The sequence below is a fragment of the Mytilus trossulus genome, chromosome 5, assembly GCF_036588685.1.
Source record: "Mytilus trossulus isolate FHL-02 chromosome 5, PNRI_Mtr1.1.1.hap1, whole genome shotgun sequence".
NCBI classification, from domain to species: Eukaryota; Metazoa; Mollusca; class Bivalvia; order Mytilida; family Mytilidae; genus Mytilus; species Mytilus trossulus.
The window spans coordinates 41564283-41584831 of record NC_086377.1 but is presented as its reverse complement, the minus strand read 5'-3'; the positions used below and the strand labels follow the sequence as shown (position 1 = coordinate 41584831).

The 20549-nt window shown below is 32.2% G+C and overlaps 1 protein-coding gene across 3 annotated transcripts in view; it reads left to right on the top strand.

The window, feature by feature from the left end:
- The window catches only part of LOC134718844 (dynein axonemal heavy chain 6-like), a 69383-nt gene that overhangs the window by 44593 nt on the left and 4241 nt on the right, over nucleotides 1-20549 (top strand). For 2 of the 3 annotated variants that reach the window (XM_063581635.1, XM_063581632.1), the window contains 21 exons: nucleotides 638-763; nucleotides 1406-1515; nucleotides 2293-2455; nucleotides 3449-3531; nucleotides 3885-4122; nucleotides 4782-5084; nucleotides 5388-5573; nucleotides 6289-6461; nucleotides 7547-7727; nucleotides 8076-8255; nucleotides 9132-9238; nucleotides 9566-9839; nucleotides 11539-11553; nucleotides 13266-13439; nucleotides 13724-13914; nucleotides 14809-14902; nucleotides 15115-15355; nucleotides 16090-16190; nucleotides 16867-16971; nucleotides 17351-17465; nucleotides 19929-20308. In XM_063581635.1, coding sequence (XP_063437705.1) covers nucleotides 638-763; nucleotides 1406-1515; nucleotides 2293-2455; nucleotides 3449-3531; nucleotides 3885-4122; nucleotides 4782-5084; nucleotides 5388-5573; nucleotides 6289-6461; nucleotides 7547-7727; nucleotides 8076-8255; nucleotides 9132-9238; nucleotides 9566-9839; nucleotides 11539-11553; nucleotides 13266-13439; nucleotides 13724-13914; nucleotides 14809-14902; nucleotides 15115-15355; nucleotides 16090-16190; nucleotides 16867-16971; nucleotides 17351-17465; nucleotides 19929-20308 — 3540 coding nt within the window. The remainder of the gene's footprint in view (nucleotides 1-637; nucleotides 764-1405; nucleotides 1516-2292; nucleotides 2456-3448; nucleotides 3532-3884; nucleotides 4123-4781; nucleotides 5085-5387; nucleotides 5574-6288; nucleotides 6462-7546; nucleotides 7728-8075; nucleotides 8256-9131; nucleotides 9239-9565; nucleotides 9840-11538; nucleotides 11554-13265; nucleotides 13440-13723; nucleotides 13915-14808; nucleotides 14903-15114; nucleotides 15356-16089; nucleotides 16191-16866; nucleotides 16972-17350; nucleotides 17466-19928; nucleotides 20309-20549) is intronic. The other variant, XM_063581634.1, reaches the window with a different exon arrangement.

Sequence of the window (20549 nt, the reverse complement as noted above, 5' to 3'; positions counted from 1 at the left end):
TAAATTTTGTGTGCAAGCTTTAATAATGCATATTAAAATTTCGTTGAACCTTATATAAGTGGGTCACCTTTACGGTCTAAATCAAGAAGGATTTGCAAGGGATTAATGCAAATAAATTGCTTCCAGTATTTTTAATAACTTTGAATTAGAAATTATTTCATGCATATATAATTGTGATTGATGGAAAATGGACAAAAGTGTGAGGTTAGTTAATTTGATTTTCATTTTTGATATTTTTACGCCACTTTTAAGCCCTGCATTTAGGCTTTTTTGTGGCGGTCAGTTTTTATTGGTGGAAGAAGCCAGAGTGCCTGGAGAAAACCAACGACCTTGGATAGGAAAACTGACAATCCAAGTCAATTAAGATTTGAGTCGAGTGCACCCACACGAGCAGGGTTCGAACTCACAACCTCGGTGTTGACTGGCTAGTGATTACAGTAGTAACTACTTAGACCACTCAGCCACGGAGGCCCCTTGTGTGATTAATTATTGCAGTTTTAGGAAATGCATTCAACTTATTCTTTCATTATTTAGATACAATTTTATCCATTTTTGCTGAAGTTATCCCATTGTTATTTAGTGAAAATAAAAACATTTCAAAAAAATATTTTACAATCAATATTTCTTCTATTAAAAGGTTAGAAAAGTGGTATTGGAAGATGAAGCAGTAGCTAAGGTTAAAGCTGATGAAACCCAGGCCATAGCTGATGATGCTCAGAGAGATTTAGACACTGCTCTTCCTGCTCTGGAGGCTGCAGTTAAGGTACGATATCACCAATTTAAAAGAAAATACATAAGATGTAAGATTAGATATTGCTTAACCTCCCTTTATGACAGACTATGCAAGGGCTGTATAGCCCTATGGAAACATACTTATACTTGTTATAAGAGGGACGAAAGATACCAAAGGGACAGTCAAACTCATAAGTCGAAAATAAACAGTCAACACCATGGCTAAAAATGAAAAAGACAAACAAACATACAATAGTACACATGACACAACATAGAAAACTAACGAATAAGCAACACAAACCCAAACAAAAACTAGGGGTGATCTCAGGTGCTCCTGAATGTGCAGTTTAGAAAATTGCAGGAGGAGTTTAAAATTAAAAGGGAAAAGCTGGAAAAAAAGAAAAATCTTTACTAAAATGCATCCCATATATATATATATAAAAAAAGGATATGAGATATGGTGCACGTGAGTTGAAGAGAAGTGGATTTAAGCAATTATAGGTCACTGTATGGCCTTCTACAATGAGAAAAACCTATGACATTTAGTCAGATGTAAAAGACCCAACCATGAAAAATGTTTAACAATCCAAACAATCTAATCTATGACCATACAATCATTGCATGTATATTTATATATATAGAAATGTGTATTTATTTTTGTTGTATATTTAAGGCTTTAGATTCACTGGATAAGAATGATATATCTGAAGTAAGAGTATTCAACACCCCACCAGAACTTGTACAAACTGTAATGGAGGCTGTCTGTATTCTTTGTAATACCAAGTAAGTCTTCAAGTAACAGTGAGGGTCAATCATTTTTATATACTGTAGATTTATTATTATTTGTTGGGTACCAATTTTCGTGGGTTTAATGGGAACAGGTGAACTATGAATTCAAATCTTCAACAAATTACACAGTTTCAATAGGCTTTGTATACCGGTACAGAGATTGGCAAAACCATGAAATCAAAGATCCACGAATTTGCACTTTTTCACATATCCACGAAAATAAATGAATCTACAGCAGATAATAACCTGTGAATTAGTCTCAATCTTATTTGAAAATACAGATCCCATGTAGACAGTGGAATAAAACCACTAAATCACAGCCCTGTTGCTTTCTATGTACTAATTGTACTTTCAGGCAACAGCCATTTTGATTTGATAAAGCACACACATTGTTTCATTATTAAAAATTAACAGATACAGTGAAACCTATTTAAACGAAACCTCTTCAGGACTTAAGACTTTGATTGGGTATAGCTAATGTTCGGTTTTATCAGGTTCACAACGCACATAATTTGATATGACAGTGCTTACGAACATGTTTGGTTTATACAGGTTTTCAGTTTATACAGGATTCCATTTAGTCAGGTTTTACTGTATATGTTAATTTTATTAACCTAAGGAGCTACACCAACAAAAATATCCATTTGATAGTTCAAAAAACAACTTTTGTTGCAATTGTAATTGTATGGTCAAAGGGAAAGAAGAGTGTCATATTAAAGAGGGTATTAAAAAAGACATGAATGATAAAAAGTTTTTTTTTCATTATCACAGAACTGACTGGTCATCAGCTAAAGTATTACTTGGAGAAGGAAACTTCCTGAAAAACTTACAGAATTACGACAAGGACAAAATCACAGATTCAACTGTCAGAAAACTAAAGAAATACATTGATAATCCTAAATTTGTTCCTGAGGTTGTAGAAAAAGTATCAAAGGTAAGTTCAATTTTATATATAGTACAACTATAAATTTTTTCAAAATATAGTATTTATTTGTACAAGGCTAAGACACATTTAGATTGAGAAAATCTTATACAGGAACTATGTTTTTTGAGCAAAATCAGTTTTGTTGGGTTAGAGGGTTCCTGAAGAAGGTAAATCCACCAAAGTGTTTCAGACCATCCAAATTTATAAACAGTAAAAAAAAACTAAAAACAACACTTAATAATTTTGTCCGAAGCGCTTTTCTGGATTTACCTTCATCAGGATCACTCAAAGCCAAACATTTGAAATCTGAAGATGTATAAGTACCAAAACCGTCGATTTCATTTAAAGCCAACTTTTGTCTACCTACGTCTTCACTGTAATAAACAAAACTTTCAGAAATTTGATAAAATTTGAAATCCAAAATATAGAAGTCTGACATTTTTTATTTTTTTTTTGAGGCTTGCAAGTCACTTTGTATGTGGGTATGTGCCATGGATACTTATTCCATATTTGTTTTGTTTTTCAGGCTTGCAAGTCACTTTGTATGTGGGTATGTGCCATGGATACTTATTCCATATTTGTTTTGTTTTTCAGGCTTGCAAGTCACTTTGTATGTGGATATGTGCCATGGATACTTATTCCATATTAGTTTTGTTTTTCAGGCTTGCAAGTCACTTTGTATATGGGTATGTGCCATGGATACTTATTCCATATTTGTTTTGTTTTTCAGGCTTGCAAGTCACTTTGTATATGGGTATGTGCCATGGATACTTATTCCATATTTGTTTTGTTTTTCAGGCTTGCAAGTCACTTTGTATATGGGTATGTGCCATGGATACTTATTCCATATTTGTTTTGTTTTTCAGGCTTGCAAGTCACTTTGTATATGGGTATGTGCCATGGATACTTATTCCATATTTGTTTTGTTTTTCAGGCTTGCAAGTCACTTTGTATATGGGTATGTGCCATGGATACTTATTCCATATTTGTTTTGTTTTTCAGGCTTGCAAGTCACTTTGTATGTGGGTATGTGCCATGGATACTTATGCCAAAGTACATAAAACTGTGGAACCAAAGAGAGAAAGGTAAACAAAAATTGTTTCTTTAGATTTAGCTCTTACCTTTGACTAATGTTGAAATATGCGAGGCATGTATCAGAATCCTTTTATGATGTCAGAGCAAGCTATTTATATTAAACTTTTTGTTTCAGAAGGTAAAAGTATTACAATTATAATGTATTCTATCGTCACCCTTTTAGCCTTCTTTGCAGTGATTTATTAGTAATATTGATATGACAAAACTGCAAACAATAATAGCAAGACATTACACATAAAAACAAAAAATTATAGCATCATAGCCAATAGAGTTTAAAGTGATGTTAAACACCAACAATTAATCATTCAATCACAACTGAAATTGTTATACTGTCTGGTTACAGGTTATTAAAAGCTCAGTCAGAACTGGATACAGTCATGAAGCAGTTGAAAGAGAAGCAGGACAGTTTGGCAGCCATTGAAGCTAAGATTGCGGAGTTACAGAAGACCTACGATGATAGTGTGGCCGAAAAACAGAAACTAGAACGATCAATTGCTCAGACTGCTGCTAGACTGAAGAGATCGTCAAAACTGACCACAGCTTTAGCTGACGAACAAATCAGATGGGATGAAAGTGTTAAAGTGAGTTTGTCTTAATTTTTTTTTAGCAAAATTATACTTTTGATAACCAGTTGATTGTACATGTGGTGTTTTTGATGTCAATTTTAATTTATCAAAATGATGAATAATTTATAAATATGAAATTTAATTTTCTTGCTTTCCTCTGAATTTGCTATAATGATGTCTCCAAAAAAGTCAACCATGTCTGATGGCGTCATATAGAATGCAGATTATTGTAAAGAGAAATATGAAGTATTCTTCATTTTGTCTCAAAATCATTAGAGAAAAACATTCCTACAAAAAATCTCAATCAACGTGATATTTCTCCACTCTTGACAGTAAAATCTTATTTTGGGGTAAAATGTTTTTTACTGTAATCAACGTGATATTTCTCCACTCTTGACAGTAAAATCTTATTTTGGGGTAAAATGTTTTTTACTGTCTGGGTCTCCAAAACAGGGGGAAGAAAGATACCAGAGGAAAAGTCAAACTCACAAATCAAAAATAAACTGACAGCACCAAGGCTAAAAATGAAAAAGACAAACAGACAAACAATAGTACACATGACACAACATATAAAACTAAAGAATAAGCAACACGAACCCCAAAGTTGCATGGTTATTGTATCTGACTAGTTTTTACCCACGATGAAATAAACCTATATTTTACTTATTTAACAGGAGTTTAATGTACAGCTGGGTAATGTGGTAGGAGATGTATTTGTATCTGCCGCCGCTGTGGCTTATTATGGAGCATTCACTTCCGTGTATAGACAGCGTCTCATCACTATGTGGACTGATAAATGTCAAGAGTTAGAAATTCCCGTTACACCAGGGATGACCATCATTTCTGTACTGGCTGATCCCTTCCAGATCCGACAATGGAATACTGAAGGTCTGCCTAAGGACCAGCTGTCAACAGAAAATGCTATTCTAGTCACCAAGGGAAGACGATGGCCTCTTATGATAGATCCACAGGAACAGGTAACATTGTTTTCTTTTATGATTCTGATTTGTTTATTTTAAATTTTTTGGGCATAAACATTGTTTTTTGGATGCAATAAAAAATTGAAATTTAAAGACTTTGATAAAAAAAACACAACTGCCTGATGTATTACAAAACAATGAAATATGTATTTCATTTGTCACTTGGTGTAAACCATTATCAAACACCATCACCATCAGTATCTTTTAACAACAAAGTTGGGAATCAATTGTATTGCTAATATTCAGTAGAAATGAAATATAACTTTTTTGCTTATCATGCTGTTGGTATTTTATTTGTAGGCCAACAGATGGATTAGAAACAGAGAGTCACAGAATGGACTGAAGGTTATTAAGTTGACTGATGGCAATTATCTAAGGACATTAGAGAACTGTATCCGTATTGGTATGCCTGTTCTATGTGAGGACATTGGTGAATCATTGGACCCGTCACTGGAACCAGTCTTACTTAAACAGACCTTCATGTCGGTAAGTTGATTGATTGGTGGTTTCTTAAGGTCCAGTGACAAATATTTCATGCATATTCAGGACGATCATGTCAGTAAGAAATTTTAAGATAGAAATTTTCAAAATGATTTTATGATGAAAACTATATTGATAACTTTAAGTGTAGACAAAAAGTTTTATAAATCTATAATGAAAAGAAATCCTGGATTTGCATCCTTGCAATGTCTCTATTTTTATAGATGGAAGTAAAAAATATTTTGATTTCTAGACATTTTCATTAACTTTGCTTTGAAGAATAAAATAGATATAACAAAACATTAACAAAAAATAAGATTTGCAACCAATTATTAAAAAAAAAAAAATATTAATCATTCCAGTTAGCGAAAAATCTTTTTTATTATTTAAACCCTCAAAGCTAATAAATCCAGAATGAACAGAAATCCTGGATATACATCCTTAAATATGTACCTGTCTCCATTTTTATAGACCAAAGTTAAAATTATTTAAATTTATAAACAATTTCTTCAATTTTGATAGGAAGAATGAAATAGGTATGAGGGAGGGTAAGAAAGGACTCTGATAATATTCCTTCAACCAAGAACCATAATTTTGCATTATGGTAATAGAGGCATACTGGTAATAGACCTATGACCCACAATCAATAATTAAACTTCCCTTCCTACCCTCCCACATACACTTCAATGGAATAGTCCTAACCATCCATTTGTTTCTACAGGGTGGCCGTCTGCTGATTAGATTGGGAGACAGTGATATTGATTACGATCGTAACTTCCGATTCTACATGACAACTAAGATGAGTAATCCTCATTACCTACCAGAAGTCTGTATCAAAGTCACCATTATAAACTTTACTGTCACCAAGGCTGGACTTGAGGATCAGTTACTCAGGTAAGGGCATTTTCAGTTAAATCATCAGGCCTTGAGGTGATGAACATGTTTGTCGTACTCAGCCTCAGAAATCAACCAATCAAAATACTTGATTTTGGTGTTGCAAATACAAATTTGATACTCTTGGTACTGAGAAAATATAAAAAAAGAAGATGTGGTATGATTTGCACAAGAGACCCAAATGACACAGAAATTAACAACTATAGATCACTGTACGACCTTCAACAATGAGAAAAGTTTTTTTACAGAGAGCTCCTGCCCTCATGTGATCTATTTTAGCAGATTTATGTGTCTTACTGTTGATTCTTTCATTTTTGATGATATTAATTCATTGACTTACTGATCAGTTATCCAACAGATACCGAGTGACCTGTGAGTTAGTAAATATAGGTCACTTTACAGCCTTCAACAATGACCAAAACCCATATACCCAAAAATGTTAAGCAATTTAAATGAGAAAACTATCAGCCTGATTATATCACAAATAAAGAAACAAGAAACAAATATGATATACAGCTACAAAAGATAACCACTGAATTGATGGCTCCTGACTTCAGACAGACATATATAGAATGTGACAAGGTTAAACATGTTAGGGGGATACAAGTAAGTTTAAATATAAAAAATAAGAAGGTGAGAATTGTTATAATTGTCAAAGAGACAACTCTCCATAAGAGACCAAAATGACACAGAAATTAGCAACTATAGGTCAGTGTACGGTATTCAACAATGAGTAAAGCCCAAACCCCATAGTTAGCTATAAAAGAGGGACAAAAGATACCAGATGGAGAGTCAAACTCATAGATTGAAAAAAAACTGACAACACCATGGCTAAAAATAAAAAGACAAACAGACAAACAAACGTACAGAAGACACAACAAAGAAAAGCAAAGACTGAGCAACATGAACCCCACCAAAAACTGGGGGTGATCTCAGGTGCTCTGGAAGGGTAAGCAGATCTTGCATCACATGTGGTACCCGTCAATTGCTTATGTTATTACAAATCAGGTAAATAGTCTAATTTGGTAGGTCAAAAGCCCCTATTGCTATCCATGTTTGATCATACTGACCATTGTATATTGCAGTGATGTAGTAGGATTAGAGAGACCAGATTTAGAGGAACAGAGAAACACTTTGATTATGAAGATCAACGCTGACAAGAACCAGCTGAAGGCCATAGAAGATAGGATTCTTAAACTTTTGTTTGAGTCTCAGGGAAATATTCTGGATAATGAGGAGCTTATTAATACACTTAATGACTCTAAGGTACTTATATAATATTATTTATTGCACAAAAAGTTTTAATAGCAGATTTTTTAAATTGGACCCATAGGAATAAAAGTAGATATATTTTTTGGGCCATAAGTTCAGATTTTTCATTGGGTCCAAGGGTGTTAAAAAAGAATAAATATTCTATGGACCAAAAGGTGTAAAAGAAGATTTATTTATTACTATTAAACCAAAAAGTAAAAAGAAAGAGTTTATTTATGGCATCCAAAAAATATCAAATTATAATGATTTCTTTGAGATTTTGTGTCTTTTAAGATTCTTATTTTTGACAAATTTGAATACGTCATTTATTTGATAATGTATCATTTCATATTTTTTTTAAAGGTTACATCAGGTGCCATTAAACAGAGACTTGCAGAGGCAGAGGTAACTGAAGAAAAGATCAATGTGGCTCGTGGCAAATATTTATCTGTGGCCACTCGTGGCTCAGTAATGTACTTTGTGGTGGCTGATATGGGAGAAGTGGACCCTATGTACCAGTTCTCACTCAAATACTTTAAACAGGTACACACTTGTTGTTAGAATCTTTTGGACTTAGAAACTGGATGGTTTAGGGGAAAAACTTAAAGAGAATTTGTCAGTACGAATGACATTGACGAATCCAAGGGGGGTTCTGGGGGTTGCCCCCCTTTTTTTTGGACGATCAATACATTTGAATGGGACCATATAGTTGGGACACCCCCCCCTTAAATCTGGGTTGGGGGCCCCCCTTTTTAAAATGACTGGATCTGCCCCTGAATGATAAAAGAGGATTTATATAAACATTAATGAGGTAGCAACTGAATACCAGATTTTTCTTTATTTTGGTATTTCCTTGGGTTGCTGTCTTATTAATATAAAGAGACCTTATAATCATCAAAGAGACATCACCTAAATGATACTTTTATAAACATAAAACTGATGAGTTGTTGTTGCACAAGCCGTTAAATTGTGCCTTACATCTCTTTGATTTATGACGATATATATTAAAACAGATGCCTCATAACTTTTATTATTTGCATCAAATCATAACAGTTTTAGATTATTTTTTTATATTGGTGAATATATATTCATACCTGTCTATCATGCCATTGAAACTATACACCTTATTGCTAATTCCGGTTGACCTGAGAATCTGTGCCGCATTTTTTAACTTCATACATGTAACAATCACTTTTCCATTGTGGCGTCAGATATTTTGTATTATGACGTCAAAATTTAACGGGAACCTGTGTGATGTCCAGTAATGGCAAACAAATAGTAATCAGGTGTATTAAAATGGGAAAGGTAAAGTATTATGAAGGTTTTATGTTAAACATACATACATACATACATACATACATTACTTGATTTAGAAATTGTTGCCTGTTTTTATTGACAAGAAACTCTTCTTTTTTGTAGCTCTTCAATGCTACAATAGACGGAAGTGAGAAGAATAGTGATTTACAGAAACGCCTGGAGATCTGTCTAAGGGAGACAACTTCTGCTATCTATACAAATGTAGCAAGGTAAGGGAGACAACTACTGCTATTTATACAAATGTAATGTAGCCAGGTAAGGGGAAATCATCTGCAATATCCTTCAGGGCTGTTTACATATCTAAGAAATTACTCTTCTAGGAATCTTCTTTTTTTTTCTCACAGGATTTTGAAAGTTAAAATCATCAATTTACAGCAATTTTCCTGGGGAATATTCTTTTACTTATTTTTTGGGGTTCCATTCAAAATATTGAGGATTTCTAAAATTATTCAAAAAAATTGCTGTTTAGTTTCACTGTTTACCATTGTTTAATAATAACCTTATAGGCTCATTTTTGAACATATTTTATTTTATAGAGCCTTGTTTGAGAAGGACAAGCTGGTCTTCTCCTTCATGTTGTGTATAGAGATCATGAGACAGGACAACAAAGTCAGCACAGACGAATGGAACTTCTTCCTACGTGGAGCCGCAGGTATGGACAAGGAACGTCCGCCCAAACCTGATGTCAGCTGGATTCAACTTCCTGCCTGGAAAAATGTTGTTGATATAAATGACACGTTTAAAGTTTTCCGTGGAATACACAAAGATATATTGAAAACACCCTGCTGGGTTCAGATTGGAGACTTAGAGGTAGGAATTATTTATTGTTAACATACTTTTTTACTTTAATAGAAATTCAGATGAATGTTTTCTTTATTTTTTCCCCATTTCAATTGATTATACCTTTGGCATGGGGTGATGAGTTATGTTCATGATGAAAAAAATCATGCAAAACATAAAATTTCCTCAATTAAAAAAAAAAAAATAATGATTTTTTTTTTTTTTGGTTTATTTTATTGGTTTTTAAACAATACACACACATACAACATAAACAGTTAACACTGAGTCAGTTAGTACAAATTAAACAATATCTGTACATCTAAAAAACAATGTATAACCAGGTTCAGTAAAATACATACGTGTGCCTAAGAAGAAAACATTCATTTGTATAAGCATTATTACATGGTTATGGTACATTTATAGATGGTATAGAAAGATTTGCTTGTTATACTCAAGATATAGATAGTAAATACACCATTAGAATATCTTGCTTCAAATTACCAATGTACCTGATTTTGTGAAATAGGTAAAACAACAGTAGCCATTTAATGATAATTTGCATCATAGTACAGAAACAGTTTAATATTCGATTTTAAAACTTAGAAAATAACTATAACAGCAGATATGGGCAAAAAAAAGAAAAGAAGTAGGCTGATGTAATTAAGCGTTTTATGTGAAATTCTGATGGTGGATTTATATGAACTTTTCTGTGTATAAATCTTGATACACTTTTTCACTAGATAGATTATAGAAATATTTTTGCATACTTTTCACTTTATATTCTTCACGTTATGTGTGTTTAGAAATTAGATAGATTTTTTAATATTTCAATTTTACTGTGCCTCACATTTTCACTTTTATTAATAAATGTATTAGATATGATAAATTACTAACTTTAAAGATAGCTTTTGTACATGTGTTGGTCACAGTTTAGTGCTAGAATTAGTTTTTTAGAAAAAAATTGTGTATATAGGGAACTTTTATATTTCTTTTCTATGCTTCTTACTTGCACATTTTGTCTTCATGATTGTTATTATTACCATCTTAAGCTGGATTTGGTATGTTTTTTGATAAAACAAACCATCTTGAACATTTCATAGTTATTCATTTTTTCAGTTCCTTAAAATTTTAGGAGTTGAAACAGTGATATGATTGAGCAATTACCAATTATTCTTTGGTTTCAGGGGCTGATTCAAGATTTTTGAAAAAGAAAAAAGGGGGAGGGTTATTCCCTTAAATGGTATATAAATGGATTTTTTTTAGACTGTTTTATATTCAAAAATCGAATTAAGGGGAGGGGGAGGACAGGGTGTATCCTTCTCCCTTCTCCCACCCCTCTTCTCCTTTCTCCTACCCCTCTTCTCTTTATTTTTTTTTAATTTACCGGAAAAAAGAGAGATATTTTATTTTTTCATATTTTATTTTTTTCTCCAACTTTTTATCCTTTCTCCCAGCCTTTCTCTCCTTTCTCCTATCCCCTTTCTCATATCCCCTTTCTCATTTCTCCCACCCCCTTTCTCCTTTCTCCTACCTCCTTTCTCCCTGTCTCTCTTACCCCTGTCCTCCCCCTCTAAGGGGGATGAGATGTCCCTTATATCCCATAAACCCCTTGGTTACCAACCCACCACCAAACAATCAAGGCTAGAATGGTCAATGAAACCTTCATGGAGACAAACTGGGGTGTATTATATCACTGCTTATTCTTTCTTTCTCTCTAATTTGTTTACAGGACAAATCAAGCAAGGTAAGAGTATTGTTTGTTTGTTACTAAAAATAAGTGTGATGCAATGGTTAATATTTTTAAAAATGACAGTTGCTTGTTTTCTGTGTATGAATATCTTTTTGATTTAATGATAACTTGTGCTTTTTTGTTAATGAAAATACTCATGTATTTGTGTATCCTTTGTTTTATATAATCAAAAAGACCGTCAACCATATGTATATTTTCTTGCTTCTTGTTAAATAAGTAAATCCAGAAAAGTGCTTTAGACGCACACCAAATTTATAAAGTAGTATTTTTATTCCCTTTCAAATCATGTAATCAATTAATTTTTTAGTCTGCTGTTAACTTATCTCAATTTTGAGGTTATTACACAAAATGTATCTGTTTCTGAAAAGGAGAATATTGCAGGAAATGTTTAAAAAATAAATAAATTTGAAATTAAAATGGTTTAGAAAATGCTTTGATTTCTTTACCATGGTGTATTTCTTTAACAGTTTTTCTCTTTGATCTTCGTTTACATGAACAGTTTTTTAATTTCTGTAGCTGTCTGTTTTAAATGGACTTTATCAATCTTAACAAAGAAGACCGTACCTTGACCTAAATAGTTTACTTTTATAATTGTGACTTGGAAAGAGAGTTGTCTCATTGCCTCTCATGCCACATCTTCCTATTTCTATTTACTATGTCAAAGAAAATAAAGATATGGTTTTGTTATGTCTTCCATTTATAATTTGTTGATGAATTATTAATTAGGAGATAACTGTATTGTATTTTAAGCTCCGATGGCATCAATTGGGGATTTGATGGTCGCAAATTAAGTTTACTGGTGACGTGTTAGCGGAGACAGTAAGCGGGTATTTGCGACCATCAAATCCCCAATTGATGCCGCCGGAGCTTAAAAGACAATATTGTTATCTCCATTCTAATGAAACTGACAGGAAACAATGTTAAAACATGTTTTAAAATCTGTCATATGCCGTCTGCGCTTGCACTTACTTCCCATAGCATCAATTGATGCCATGTAAAAAAGTGACGTTATCCAATCAAAATGAACATTACAAACGTTGTTGCATAAGAATTTGTCTTGTTTGTCAAAGTTAAAATGAAACCCAACAAATTCTTACTGTTACCTATTACCATGCCTATAGCACAATACATCTGACTCTGTTCCATACAATTACAAGAACATCCATGCACATTCTGATCCTTATTTAAATGATTTAGAGAATTATTACGATGCTCTTATTCTTATTTAATTGACTGAGTAATTGAATACTTTATATATAATCCATACAAATACATACATGAGCCTTTCACAGCTTTACTTTCAATTAATTGACTGAAAAAAATTATCACTTAAAGAACAATAGCATTTTTTTACATCGATTGAAATTTTGGAAGAATATCAGCTTAAAAATAATCCTTTGTTTTATTTATCATAGTAGTAGTATTTTTAAAGATTTATTTATCATAGTAGTAGTATTTTTAAAGATAAGCTATGGCAGTGAAAGTAAAGACTGAATTAAGTTAAGCACTTAACATTTTTGTTTGATAAGCAAATAACATCTGACTTTCAAAGTTTACTATAAAATGATTACAGCTGATAAACTTGAATGTGTACAAAGTACAATAATGGTATATGCACAAGGTACACACTTAGGTTATTCAGCTGTAAGAATTACATATTTTTTTTGGATTCAATTATTTAAAAGTTGATTATTTTTTAACTTTAGATCAAAGGTAACCCAGATACATTGGAGAGTTATGGCCCCTTACCAGCAGAACCAGCTGACCTTGTTGAGGGTCAAGAGCCAGACGACGATAACAGTGAGGTTAAAGGTCACTGGAATAAGCGTTTGACAAGTTTCCAGAAAGTCATGTTTGTAAAAGTCTTCAAGGAAGAAAAGGTAAAATATAAATTTACAATTTACAATGTGTCACCCCCTTCTAAAAATAATATATAAATATAAACAAGTCTAAATTGAAAACCAGTTCAAACCTATGATTGCGTTGGATAAAACCCGCAATTTTTATATGTTTGCATGTCCCCTAAATTATTGAATTAAGTTTTTTATCCTACATTGATCTTTTGATGTTGTCCCTTATTGAAAAAAATATTTAAACAAAAAATCATAGGAATCATAAAATACAGTGGTTTTTTTTAACAATGGCTTTTTTTTTCCTTTTCTAGACCATCTTTGCTGTGACAGAGTTTGTCAAGGCCAACCTTGGACCACAGTTTGTAGAGAGTCCCCCAGTTACACTACAGACCCTGTATGACAATATGAATAAGACCACACCCCTAGTATTTGTACTGAGTACTGGATCCGATCCCATGGGAGCCTTCCTTAGGTTTGCTAGAGAAAAAGGATACACTGAAAAGTGAGTAAAATAATTTCTCTAACTTTAGTGCTATTTTCACATTTCCTGACCGTTGTGAGAAAAAATATTTCTCATCACTAGTGAAAAATCTGTTCTCTGCAAATGATTGGTTGAAATTTAATTGTGATGTTAAATTTTCTTGTTTTCTTCTGAATTTCCTTATTGTGATGTCATGAAAATAAGCAAACAAGCCTGATAATGTCACATCAAAGGTACACATTTAGTTTCCTCAAGTCTGTGAAAAGGAAGGATAAAAATCGTGAGAGAAACCGATTCCACCACTGTAACTTGTGTATTACAATATTTCTCCACTCTCAACAGTTATCGGTAAATTTTAATTATTTAAAAAACTTGGCAATCCAGAATCTGCCAAAGATTTTCACCTTGCCAGTTTTAAAAGCCATGATTTTTTTTTTATAGAGATGTATGTTGAATCGTTTGCTGTAAAATGATTTCTTTTCAGATTCTTAAAACCCCTAAAATTATCTTAACAAATCTGATTTATTGTTATAATATCAGAATAGAGCAAGGGTAAAAAAATTGTCATATTTATTGGTCAAGACTTGATCTGAAAGGCCAATGACTCACCCTGGTAAATTAACAGTTTAAAGTCATTCTTTTTTATTTTCAAGTTTTGCATTCCACCAGTTCTTAAAAAGTTTGAAAAATAGTAAACATTTTATAAAAGAAATGCTGTGAAATTTTTAATACAAATTTGTCTGCTCTTTGGTCTGGTTGTTGTTGCTCTGACACATTCCCCATTTCCATTCTCAATTTTATTGTTTGTGAGAATTAGAAAGTTTGAAAAAAGAACCTTAACTTTCAAATCCTTTAAAAGTTATCCTTATAATAGTTTTGGTATCTTTGTGATAAAACCTTGTTTTTATATTTCAGAGTTCAGGCCATCTCTCTAGGTCAAGGTCAAGGTCCTGTAGCTGAGAAATTGATAGCAGAGGCCATCAAATGTGGAGACTGGGTCTTCTTACAGGTATTCATTATTATTTGTTAGATAATTTGAGACGGTAAAAAGTAGAGCAAGTACAAATATTCTGTACACTTGAAAACTGAATTTCGCCAAACCATGAAATCAAATATCAGTCAAAAATACAATTTCATCAGTCCAAGAAAATTTGTATCCATGAAAATAAATAATTTCACAGTATGTATACATGAATATAAAAATTGATTTTTCTTTAACAGAACTGTCACTTGGCAGCATCTTGGATGTTGGCGATGGAGAATCTCCTGAAAAGTATGTCAGAGAAACCAGACCAAATCCACGATGAATATCGTCTTTTCCTTAGCTCTATGCCAGCCAAACATTTTCCTGTCAGTGTCCTTCAAAATGCTGTCAAGGTCACCAATGAACCACCTAAGGGTATCCGTGCCAACATGAGAAGAGCCTTTGCAGATATAACTCCAAGCTTCTATGAGGAACATAGTAAGTTTTGCATGCAAGGGGATTTTATTTTCTCTCCAAAACATAATACTTCATAAATTTTGTTAAATTCTAATTCGTACACTCAAATGAACATAAAATATTTATCAAATAACCACAAACTCTTACATTGGAGACGCCACTTGCAGAGACAAGCGCACATTTTATTATAAATATGAGTATAATATTGTTGAAAGTTCATATACAAATATCTAGCTATTTTAGCAGTTGTACTGGTTTCTCCATACTTGTGGTCCTCAAATCTGAAAATAAATAATATGATTAATAATATTATTTGCTTTGCAAAATGCTACTGTACACTTTGACTGCAATGGCTCGAATGACTTTAAACCACCTGAGTTCACTCGTGCATGAACTCAATATCCAAATCAAACCGACCTTACTATAATTAAATAAGCAGGTGTAAACAAACAACATTTTCATTTTTGATTTTGTACAACTTTGATAAATACATCTATTTTTGGCAGGGTTGGACAAATTTCTTAACTGTCCTTTAGCATGGGGATGATAGGTGTAGGCAACAAAGGGAATAAGGATTGTTGAAATTTTACCTTTTTTTATCACAAACTTTAATCATAGGCTTTTCTGCTTTTTTACATATTATAAAGTATAGCTGATGGAAAAACATTTGCACACTAATTTAATTGTCTTGTACATGCATGAATTACTTGCCACTGAACGCTATTTAATACTAATCCTGACATTATTTTTCACAGTTCTTGGACAACAGTGGAAGCGTATTATATTTGGAGTCTGTTTCTTCCATGCTGTCATCTTGGAGAGAAAGAAGTTTGGACCACTAGGATGGAATATCAGAGTATGTATTAATTATTGTTGTTTTGGTAGAGGGTTCTTTGTGAGGGTCTTAATGGGGTTTACGTAATAGAGAATTGCCGTCTAGCGGGGTGTAAACTTTTCACTAATTTTCGCAGTTAGAACAAAATCACCAAATCAATTTTGCCAATTAAATATGTACATGCAAAGGTATTGATAAAAGTTTTCAATCTGCCAAAATAATTTGTATACCATTATTCAATGAAAATCATGAAATTTTACACCCGTGAAAATAACTCGCTATATAGTATTATCAAAAAGTGCAGAATAAATTGTTAAAAAGTGAGGAATAGAGGAAAATAGGCCAAAAATTAGTGGATAGACAATAATGTGAAGCTGAAATAAAAATTTTAAGAAAAGAGAAAAAAGGTAAAAAAAAAGTTAAGGAATAAATAAACAAGAACCCCCATTCAGACTACCTTCTAGAATGGAATATCAGAGTATATGTAGCATTATTGTTTCAAATGTAACAATGGATATTTTATTCCATTATTGTATGAACATTTTGTTCAATGAGGTCATTTATGCCAACTGACCTGATAATTTGCATCCATATGTGTAATTCTATTTTTTCAAACTTTTGAATTGTAGCATAATTTATTTGAAGATTACAATCCCAAATATGATATTCTTTTTTATCTTATATCTTTTTATTTCAGTATGAATTCAGTGACAGTGACAGAGAATGTGCTCAATTGAATATGCAAATGTTCTGTAAGGAAGGTACCATTCCTTGGGATGCTCTCATTTATATCACAGGGGAGGTAGGTAGAGCTAAATTTAGAAAACCCTGGAGAAAATTTGCAAGATATGAATATCAATACAAGATTTGACATAAATTGAAATTGAAACTATCTTCTTAATCTTTCAAATTAGCATGATAAGATTATAGTCCAGAGTAACTATTGACTAAAATTAAGAGTGCAGATTTTTGTTGAAAAAATATTATAAACCATTAAGAAAGTACTAATGTATTTAAACTCAGTAGATAACAGATACATGTAGCACTTTTTATACTCAAAAGAAATAATCCTTTTTTTAAATTAATTAATCGATTACTTTTTGCAAATGTCCAGTGGCAAGTATTTGATACATGGTCACATTAAGTTTCAATTACTAAGTAAATTAAATTAACATTTACAGATTACCTATGGTGGTCGTGTGACAGATCACTTGGACCAGCGATGTCTGAGAACAGTGCTCAGTAACTTCTTTGCTCCTACAATAGTAGCTGAGGATTACAAATATTCCAAATCAGGTTAGCAAAGGTTATCTGTTAGGAAGGAAGTGGGATAAAGAATGATATAGAGGGTTAAGAAATACATAGAATATAAGGACAAGAACTTATGGGTGTGGGATATAGGAGAAAGAAGGAGAAAAAAATGGAAGTGGGCAAACAAATTTGGAAATATGGAAAAAATTCCAGAAAAAACTGCATTTTGGATATATGTCACCCCCTCATCTGTCTAATATCAGTTCACTCAAAACCTATTTTACGTACAAGCCTTGTATTTAGTCCTTCATTCAATTTCTTTAAATTTGTATGCCTTGTTAGGCCTTTTTCTATTAAAACTTGTGGTTTCCTCAGTTGAAGAGCATGTTATTAATGGAATGAAAAGACAATACTTAAAAAATGTAAACAATATCCATAGTTTTTGTCGAGCCTTCGACTTTTGTTGAAAAAGCGAGACTAAGCGATCCTACATTCCGGCGGCGGCGGTGGCGTCCACAAATATTCACTCTGTGGTTAAAGTTTTTGAAATTTTAATAACTTTCTTAAACTATCCTGGGCTTGTACCAAACTTTGACAGAAGCTTGTTTATGATCATAAGATAGTATCTAGAAGTAAATTTTGTAAATTTGAAATTCCATTTTTTCGGTATTTTACTTATAAATGGACTTAGTTTTTCTGCGTGGAAACATTACATTCACTCTGTGGTTAAAGTTTTTGAAATTTTAATAACTTTCTTAAACCATACTGGATTTTTACCAAACTTGGACAGAAGCTTGTTTATGATCATAAGATAGTATCCAGAAGTAAATTTTGCAAAAATAAAATTCCATTTTTTCCGTATTTTACTTATGAATGGACTTTGTTTTTCTGCGGGGAAACATTACATTCACTCTGTGGTCAAAGTTTTTGAAATTTTAATAACTTTTAAACTATCCTGGGTTTGTACCAAACTTGGACAGAAGCTTGTTTATGATCAAAAGCTAGTAACTAGATCAAATTTTTATTCAAATTTTGTACCTGTTTATCTGTTTTTTACTTATAAATGGACTTAGTTTTTCTTCCAGTTAACATTACATACAGTCTGCAGTTAAAGTTTTTAAAACATTTATTAGATTCATAAACTATCCTGGATGTTTAAACTTGGACAGAAGCTTCTTACAATTAAAAGATAGTATCAAGAGGAATATTTTTATTGATTTTTCCCCTCATTTTTGTTGAGCCTGCAATTCACAGTTAGTAGGCGAGACACTGGGTTCCGCGGAACCCTTACAATTTTTTTTATAAATTTTATTATTTTCATATCATTCTCAAGTCTCATCTTCAAGTTAAGATGTACAAACAATAATTTTGTAATGACTCATATATATATGGTTAACCATAACTGTTACAAATAATAAAATACTAAGTCAATAATACAGTACAGAATACATTTTCATTGAGCCCTATTTCTTAATAATATTATCAATATTTGATCAATAATATCTAAAGTTATGTTGTATAATAAGTTTTGTAGAGTGAATCACACATCTGGAGTGTTTCATTAATGACAATTTAAAAAAAAGACTTTTGTATATCATGTGTGTTCATAAAAAATGAAAATATTTTACCTGTCCTCTTGGACAAGTCTTTTTCCGACGTAGTCGGTATAGTTTCGGTTTGTGCACTTTGAACTTAAGGACGCTATGTCAACAGAATACGCATGCTCGAAAATCCTTTCTGTGATTGGACAAAATGCTGTCATGGTGGTATAATTGGTTGTGTTTGAAAAAACGTCTCGAAAATTATATCGTGATGGAAAGCAAGTGAAAAACTATAAATATTTGAACTAGATCTTACAAAGATTTATATTTTTATTAAAAGAATTGTTTCTCCAATAGCTCTTTGCATCCATGACAGCTGTTTATTCGGGACAATTATATAATTTTTTATGTAAACTTTGTACGAAGGTAGATGACTTTTAGAACGCACCTACGCATGTTAGATTTCCGCGGGGTTTTGGTGAATGTAAATAGAAAGATACTACTTATACTACCAATAGTTTCTAGCTTTGTTAACCATGAATCAAGTTTAATGTAAACAGTAGTAAATGTATATTTGTTTCTTGTTATATGCACTGGATTTTTTGACAAATAAATTTTTATCATCACAATATTCTAATTATATATTATATTGCCTTAATATAACCAGACGTAGTAAAGAATTTCTTGTAGTTACATTCAGATGGATATTTTATTAAAGAGGTCCTGCATCATTAAGTCATTGTGCTTCTGAAGGTTATCGAAATAATAGTTTTAAACATATACTCAAATTTAAATACGTCGGATATCTTTTTTAAAGATAGTTCTTGTTATTGATATGGATACAATCAGCCTATGGTATAAATATCAATGCGACAGCAACCCTTCAACACATTTAACATTAAACCATTTTAAAAGGAATAAGTCAATTTCATATATTGTAGTAACTAAATATTTATTCTTGTTTCAGGAATTTACTACTGTCCAAACTATGATAAACTAGATGAATATCGTGAATTTATTGAGACTCTCCCGTTGAATGACGAACCAGAAATATTCGGCATGCACGAGAATGCCAACATAGCATTCCAAATTCAGGAAACACAGAAAATTGTCAATACAATCTTAGACGTGCAGCCTCGTCTTTCAAGTGGCTCTTCTGGAAAATCTAATGACGAGATTGTATACGAGCTAGCTGATAGCATTCTTGAAAAATTAATGGACAAATTAGATATAGATCAAGCTAATCCACTGATGTTTGAACCTGACGATAAAGGACGATTGAATTCATTGACAACAGTCTTAACACAGGAAGTGGATCGATTTAATAAACTTCTCAAAGTCATCAAGGTAAAATATTTATAATTTGTCTACCACCATGTTTACTGATCAGGAGTCAGTTTAAAAAAAACCTACTTATGACTAAGATTGGTCGTTAGTATACGGAATTGTTCATCACTTAGGATCAATCTTAGTTTTTTGGGGGGAAACTGTACTTATCACCTAAATATGTAGAATATTTATAATTTGTCTGTCTTTCATATTTACTGATCTGACATACATACTAATGACCTAAATGTGTACCATTAAC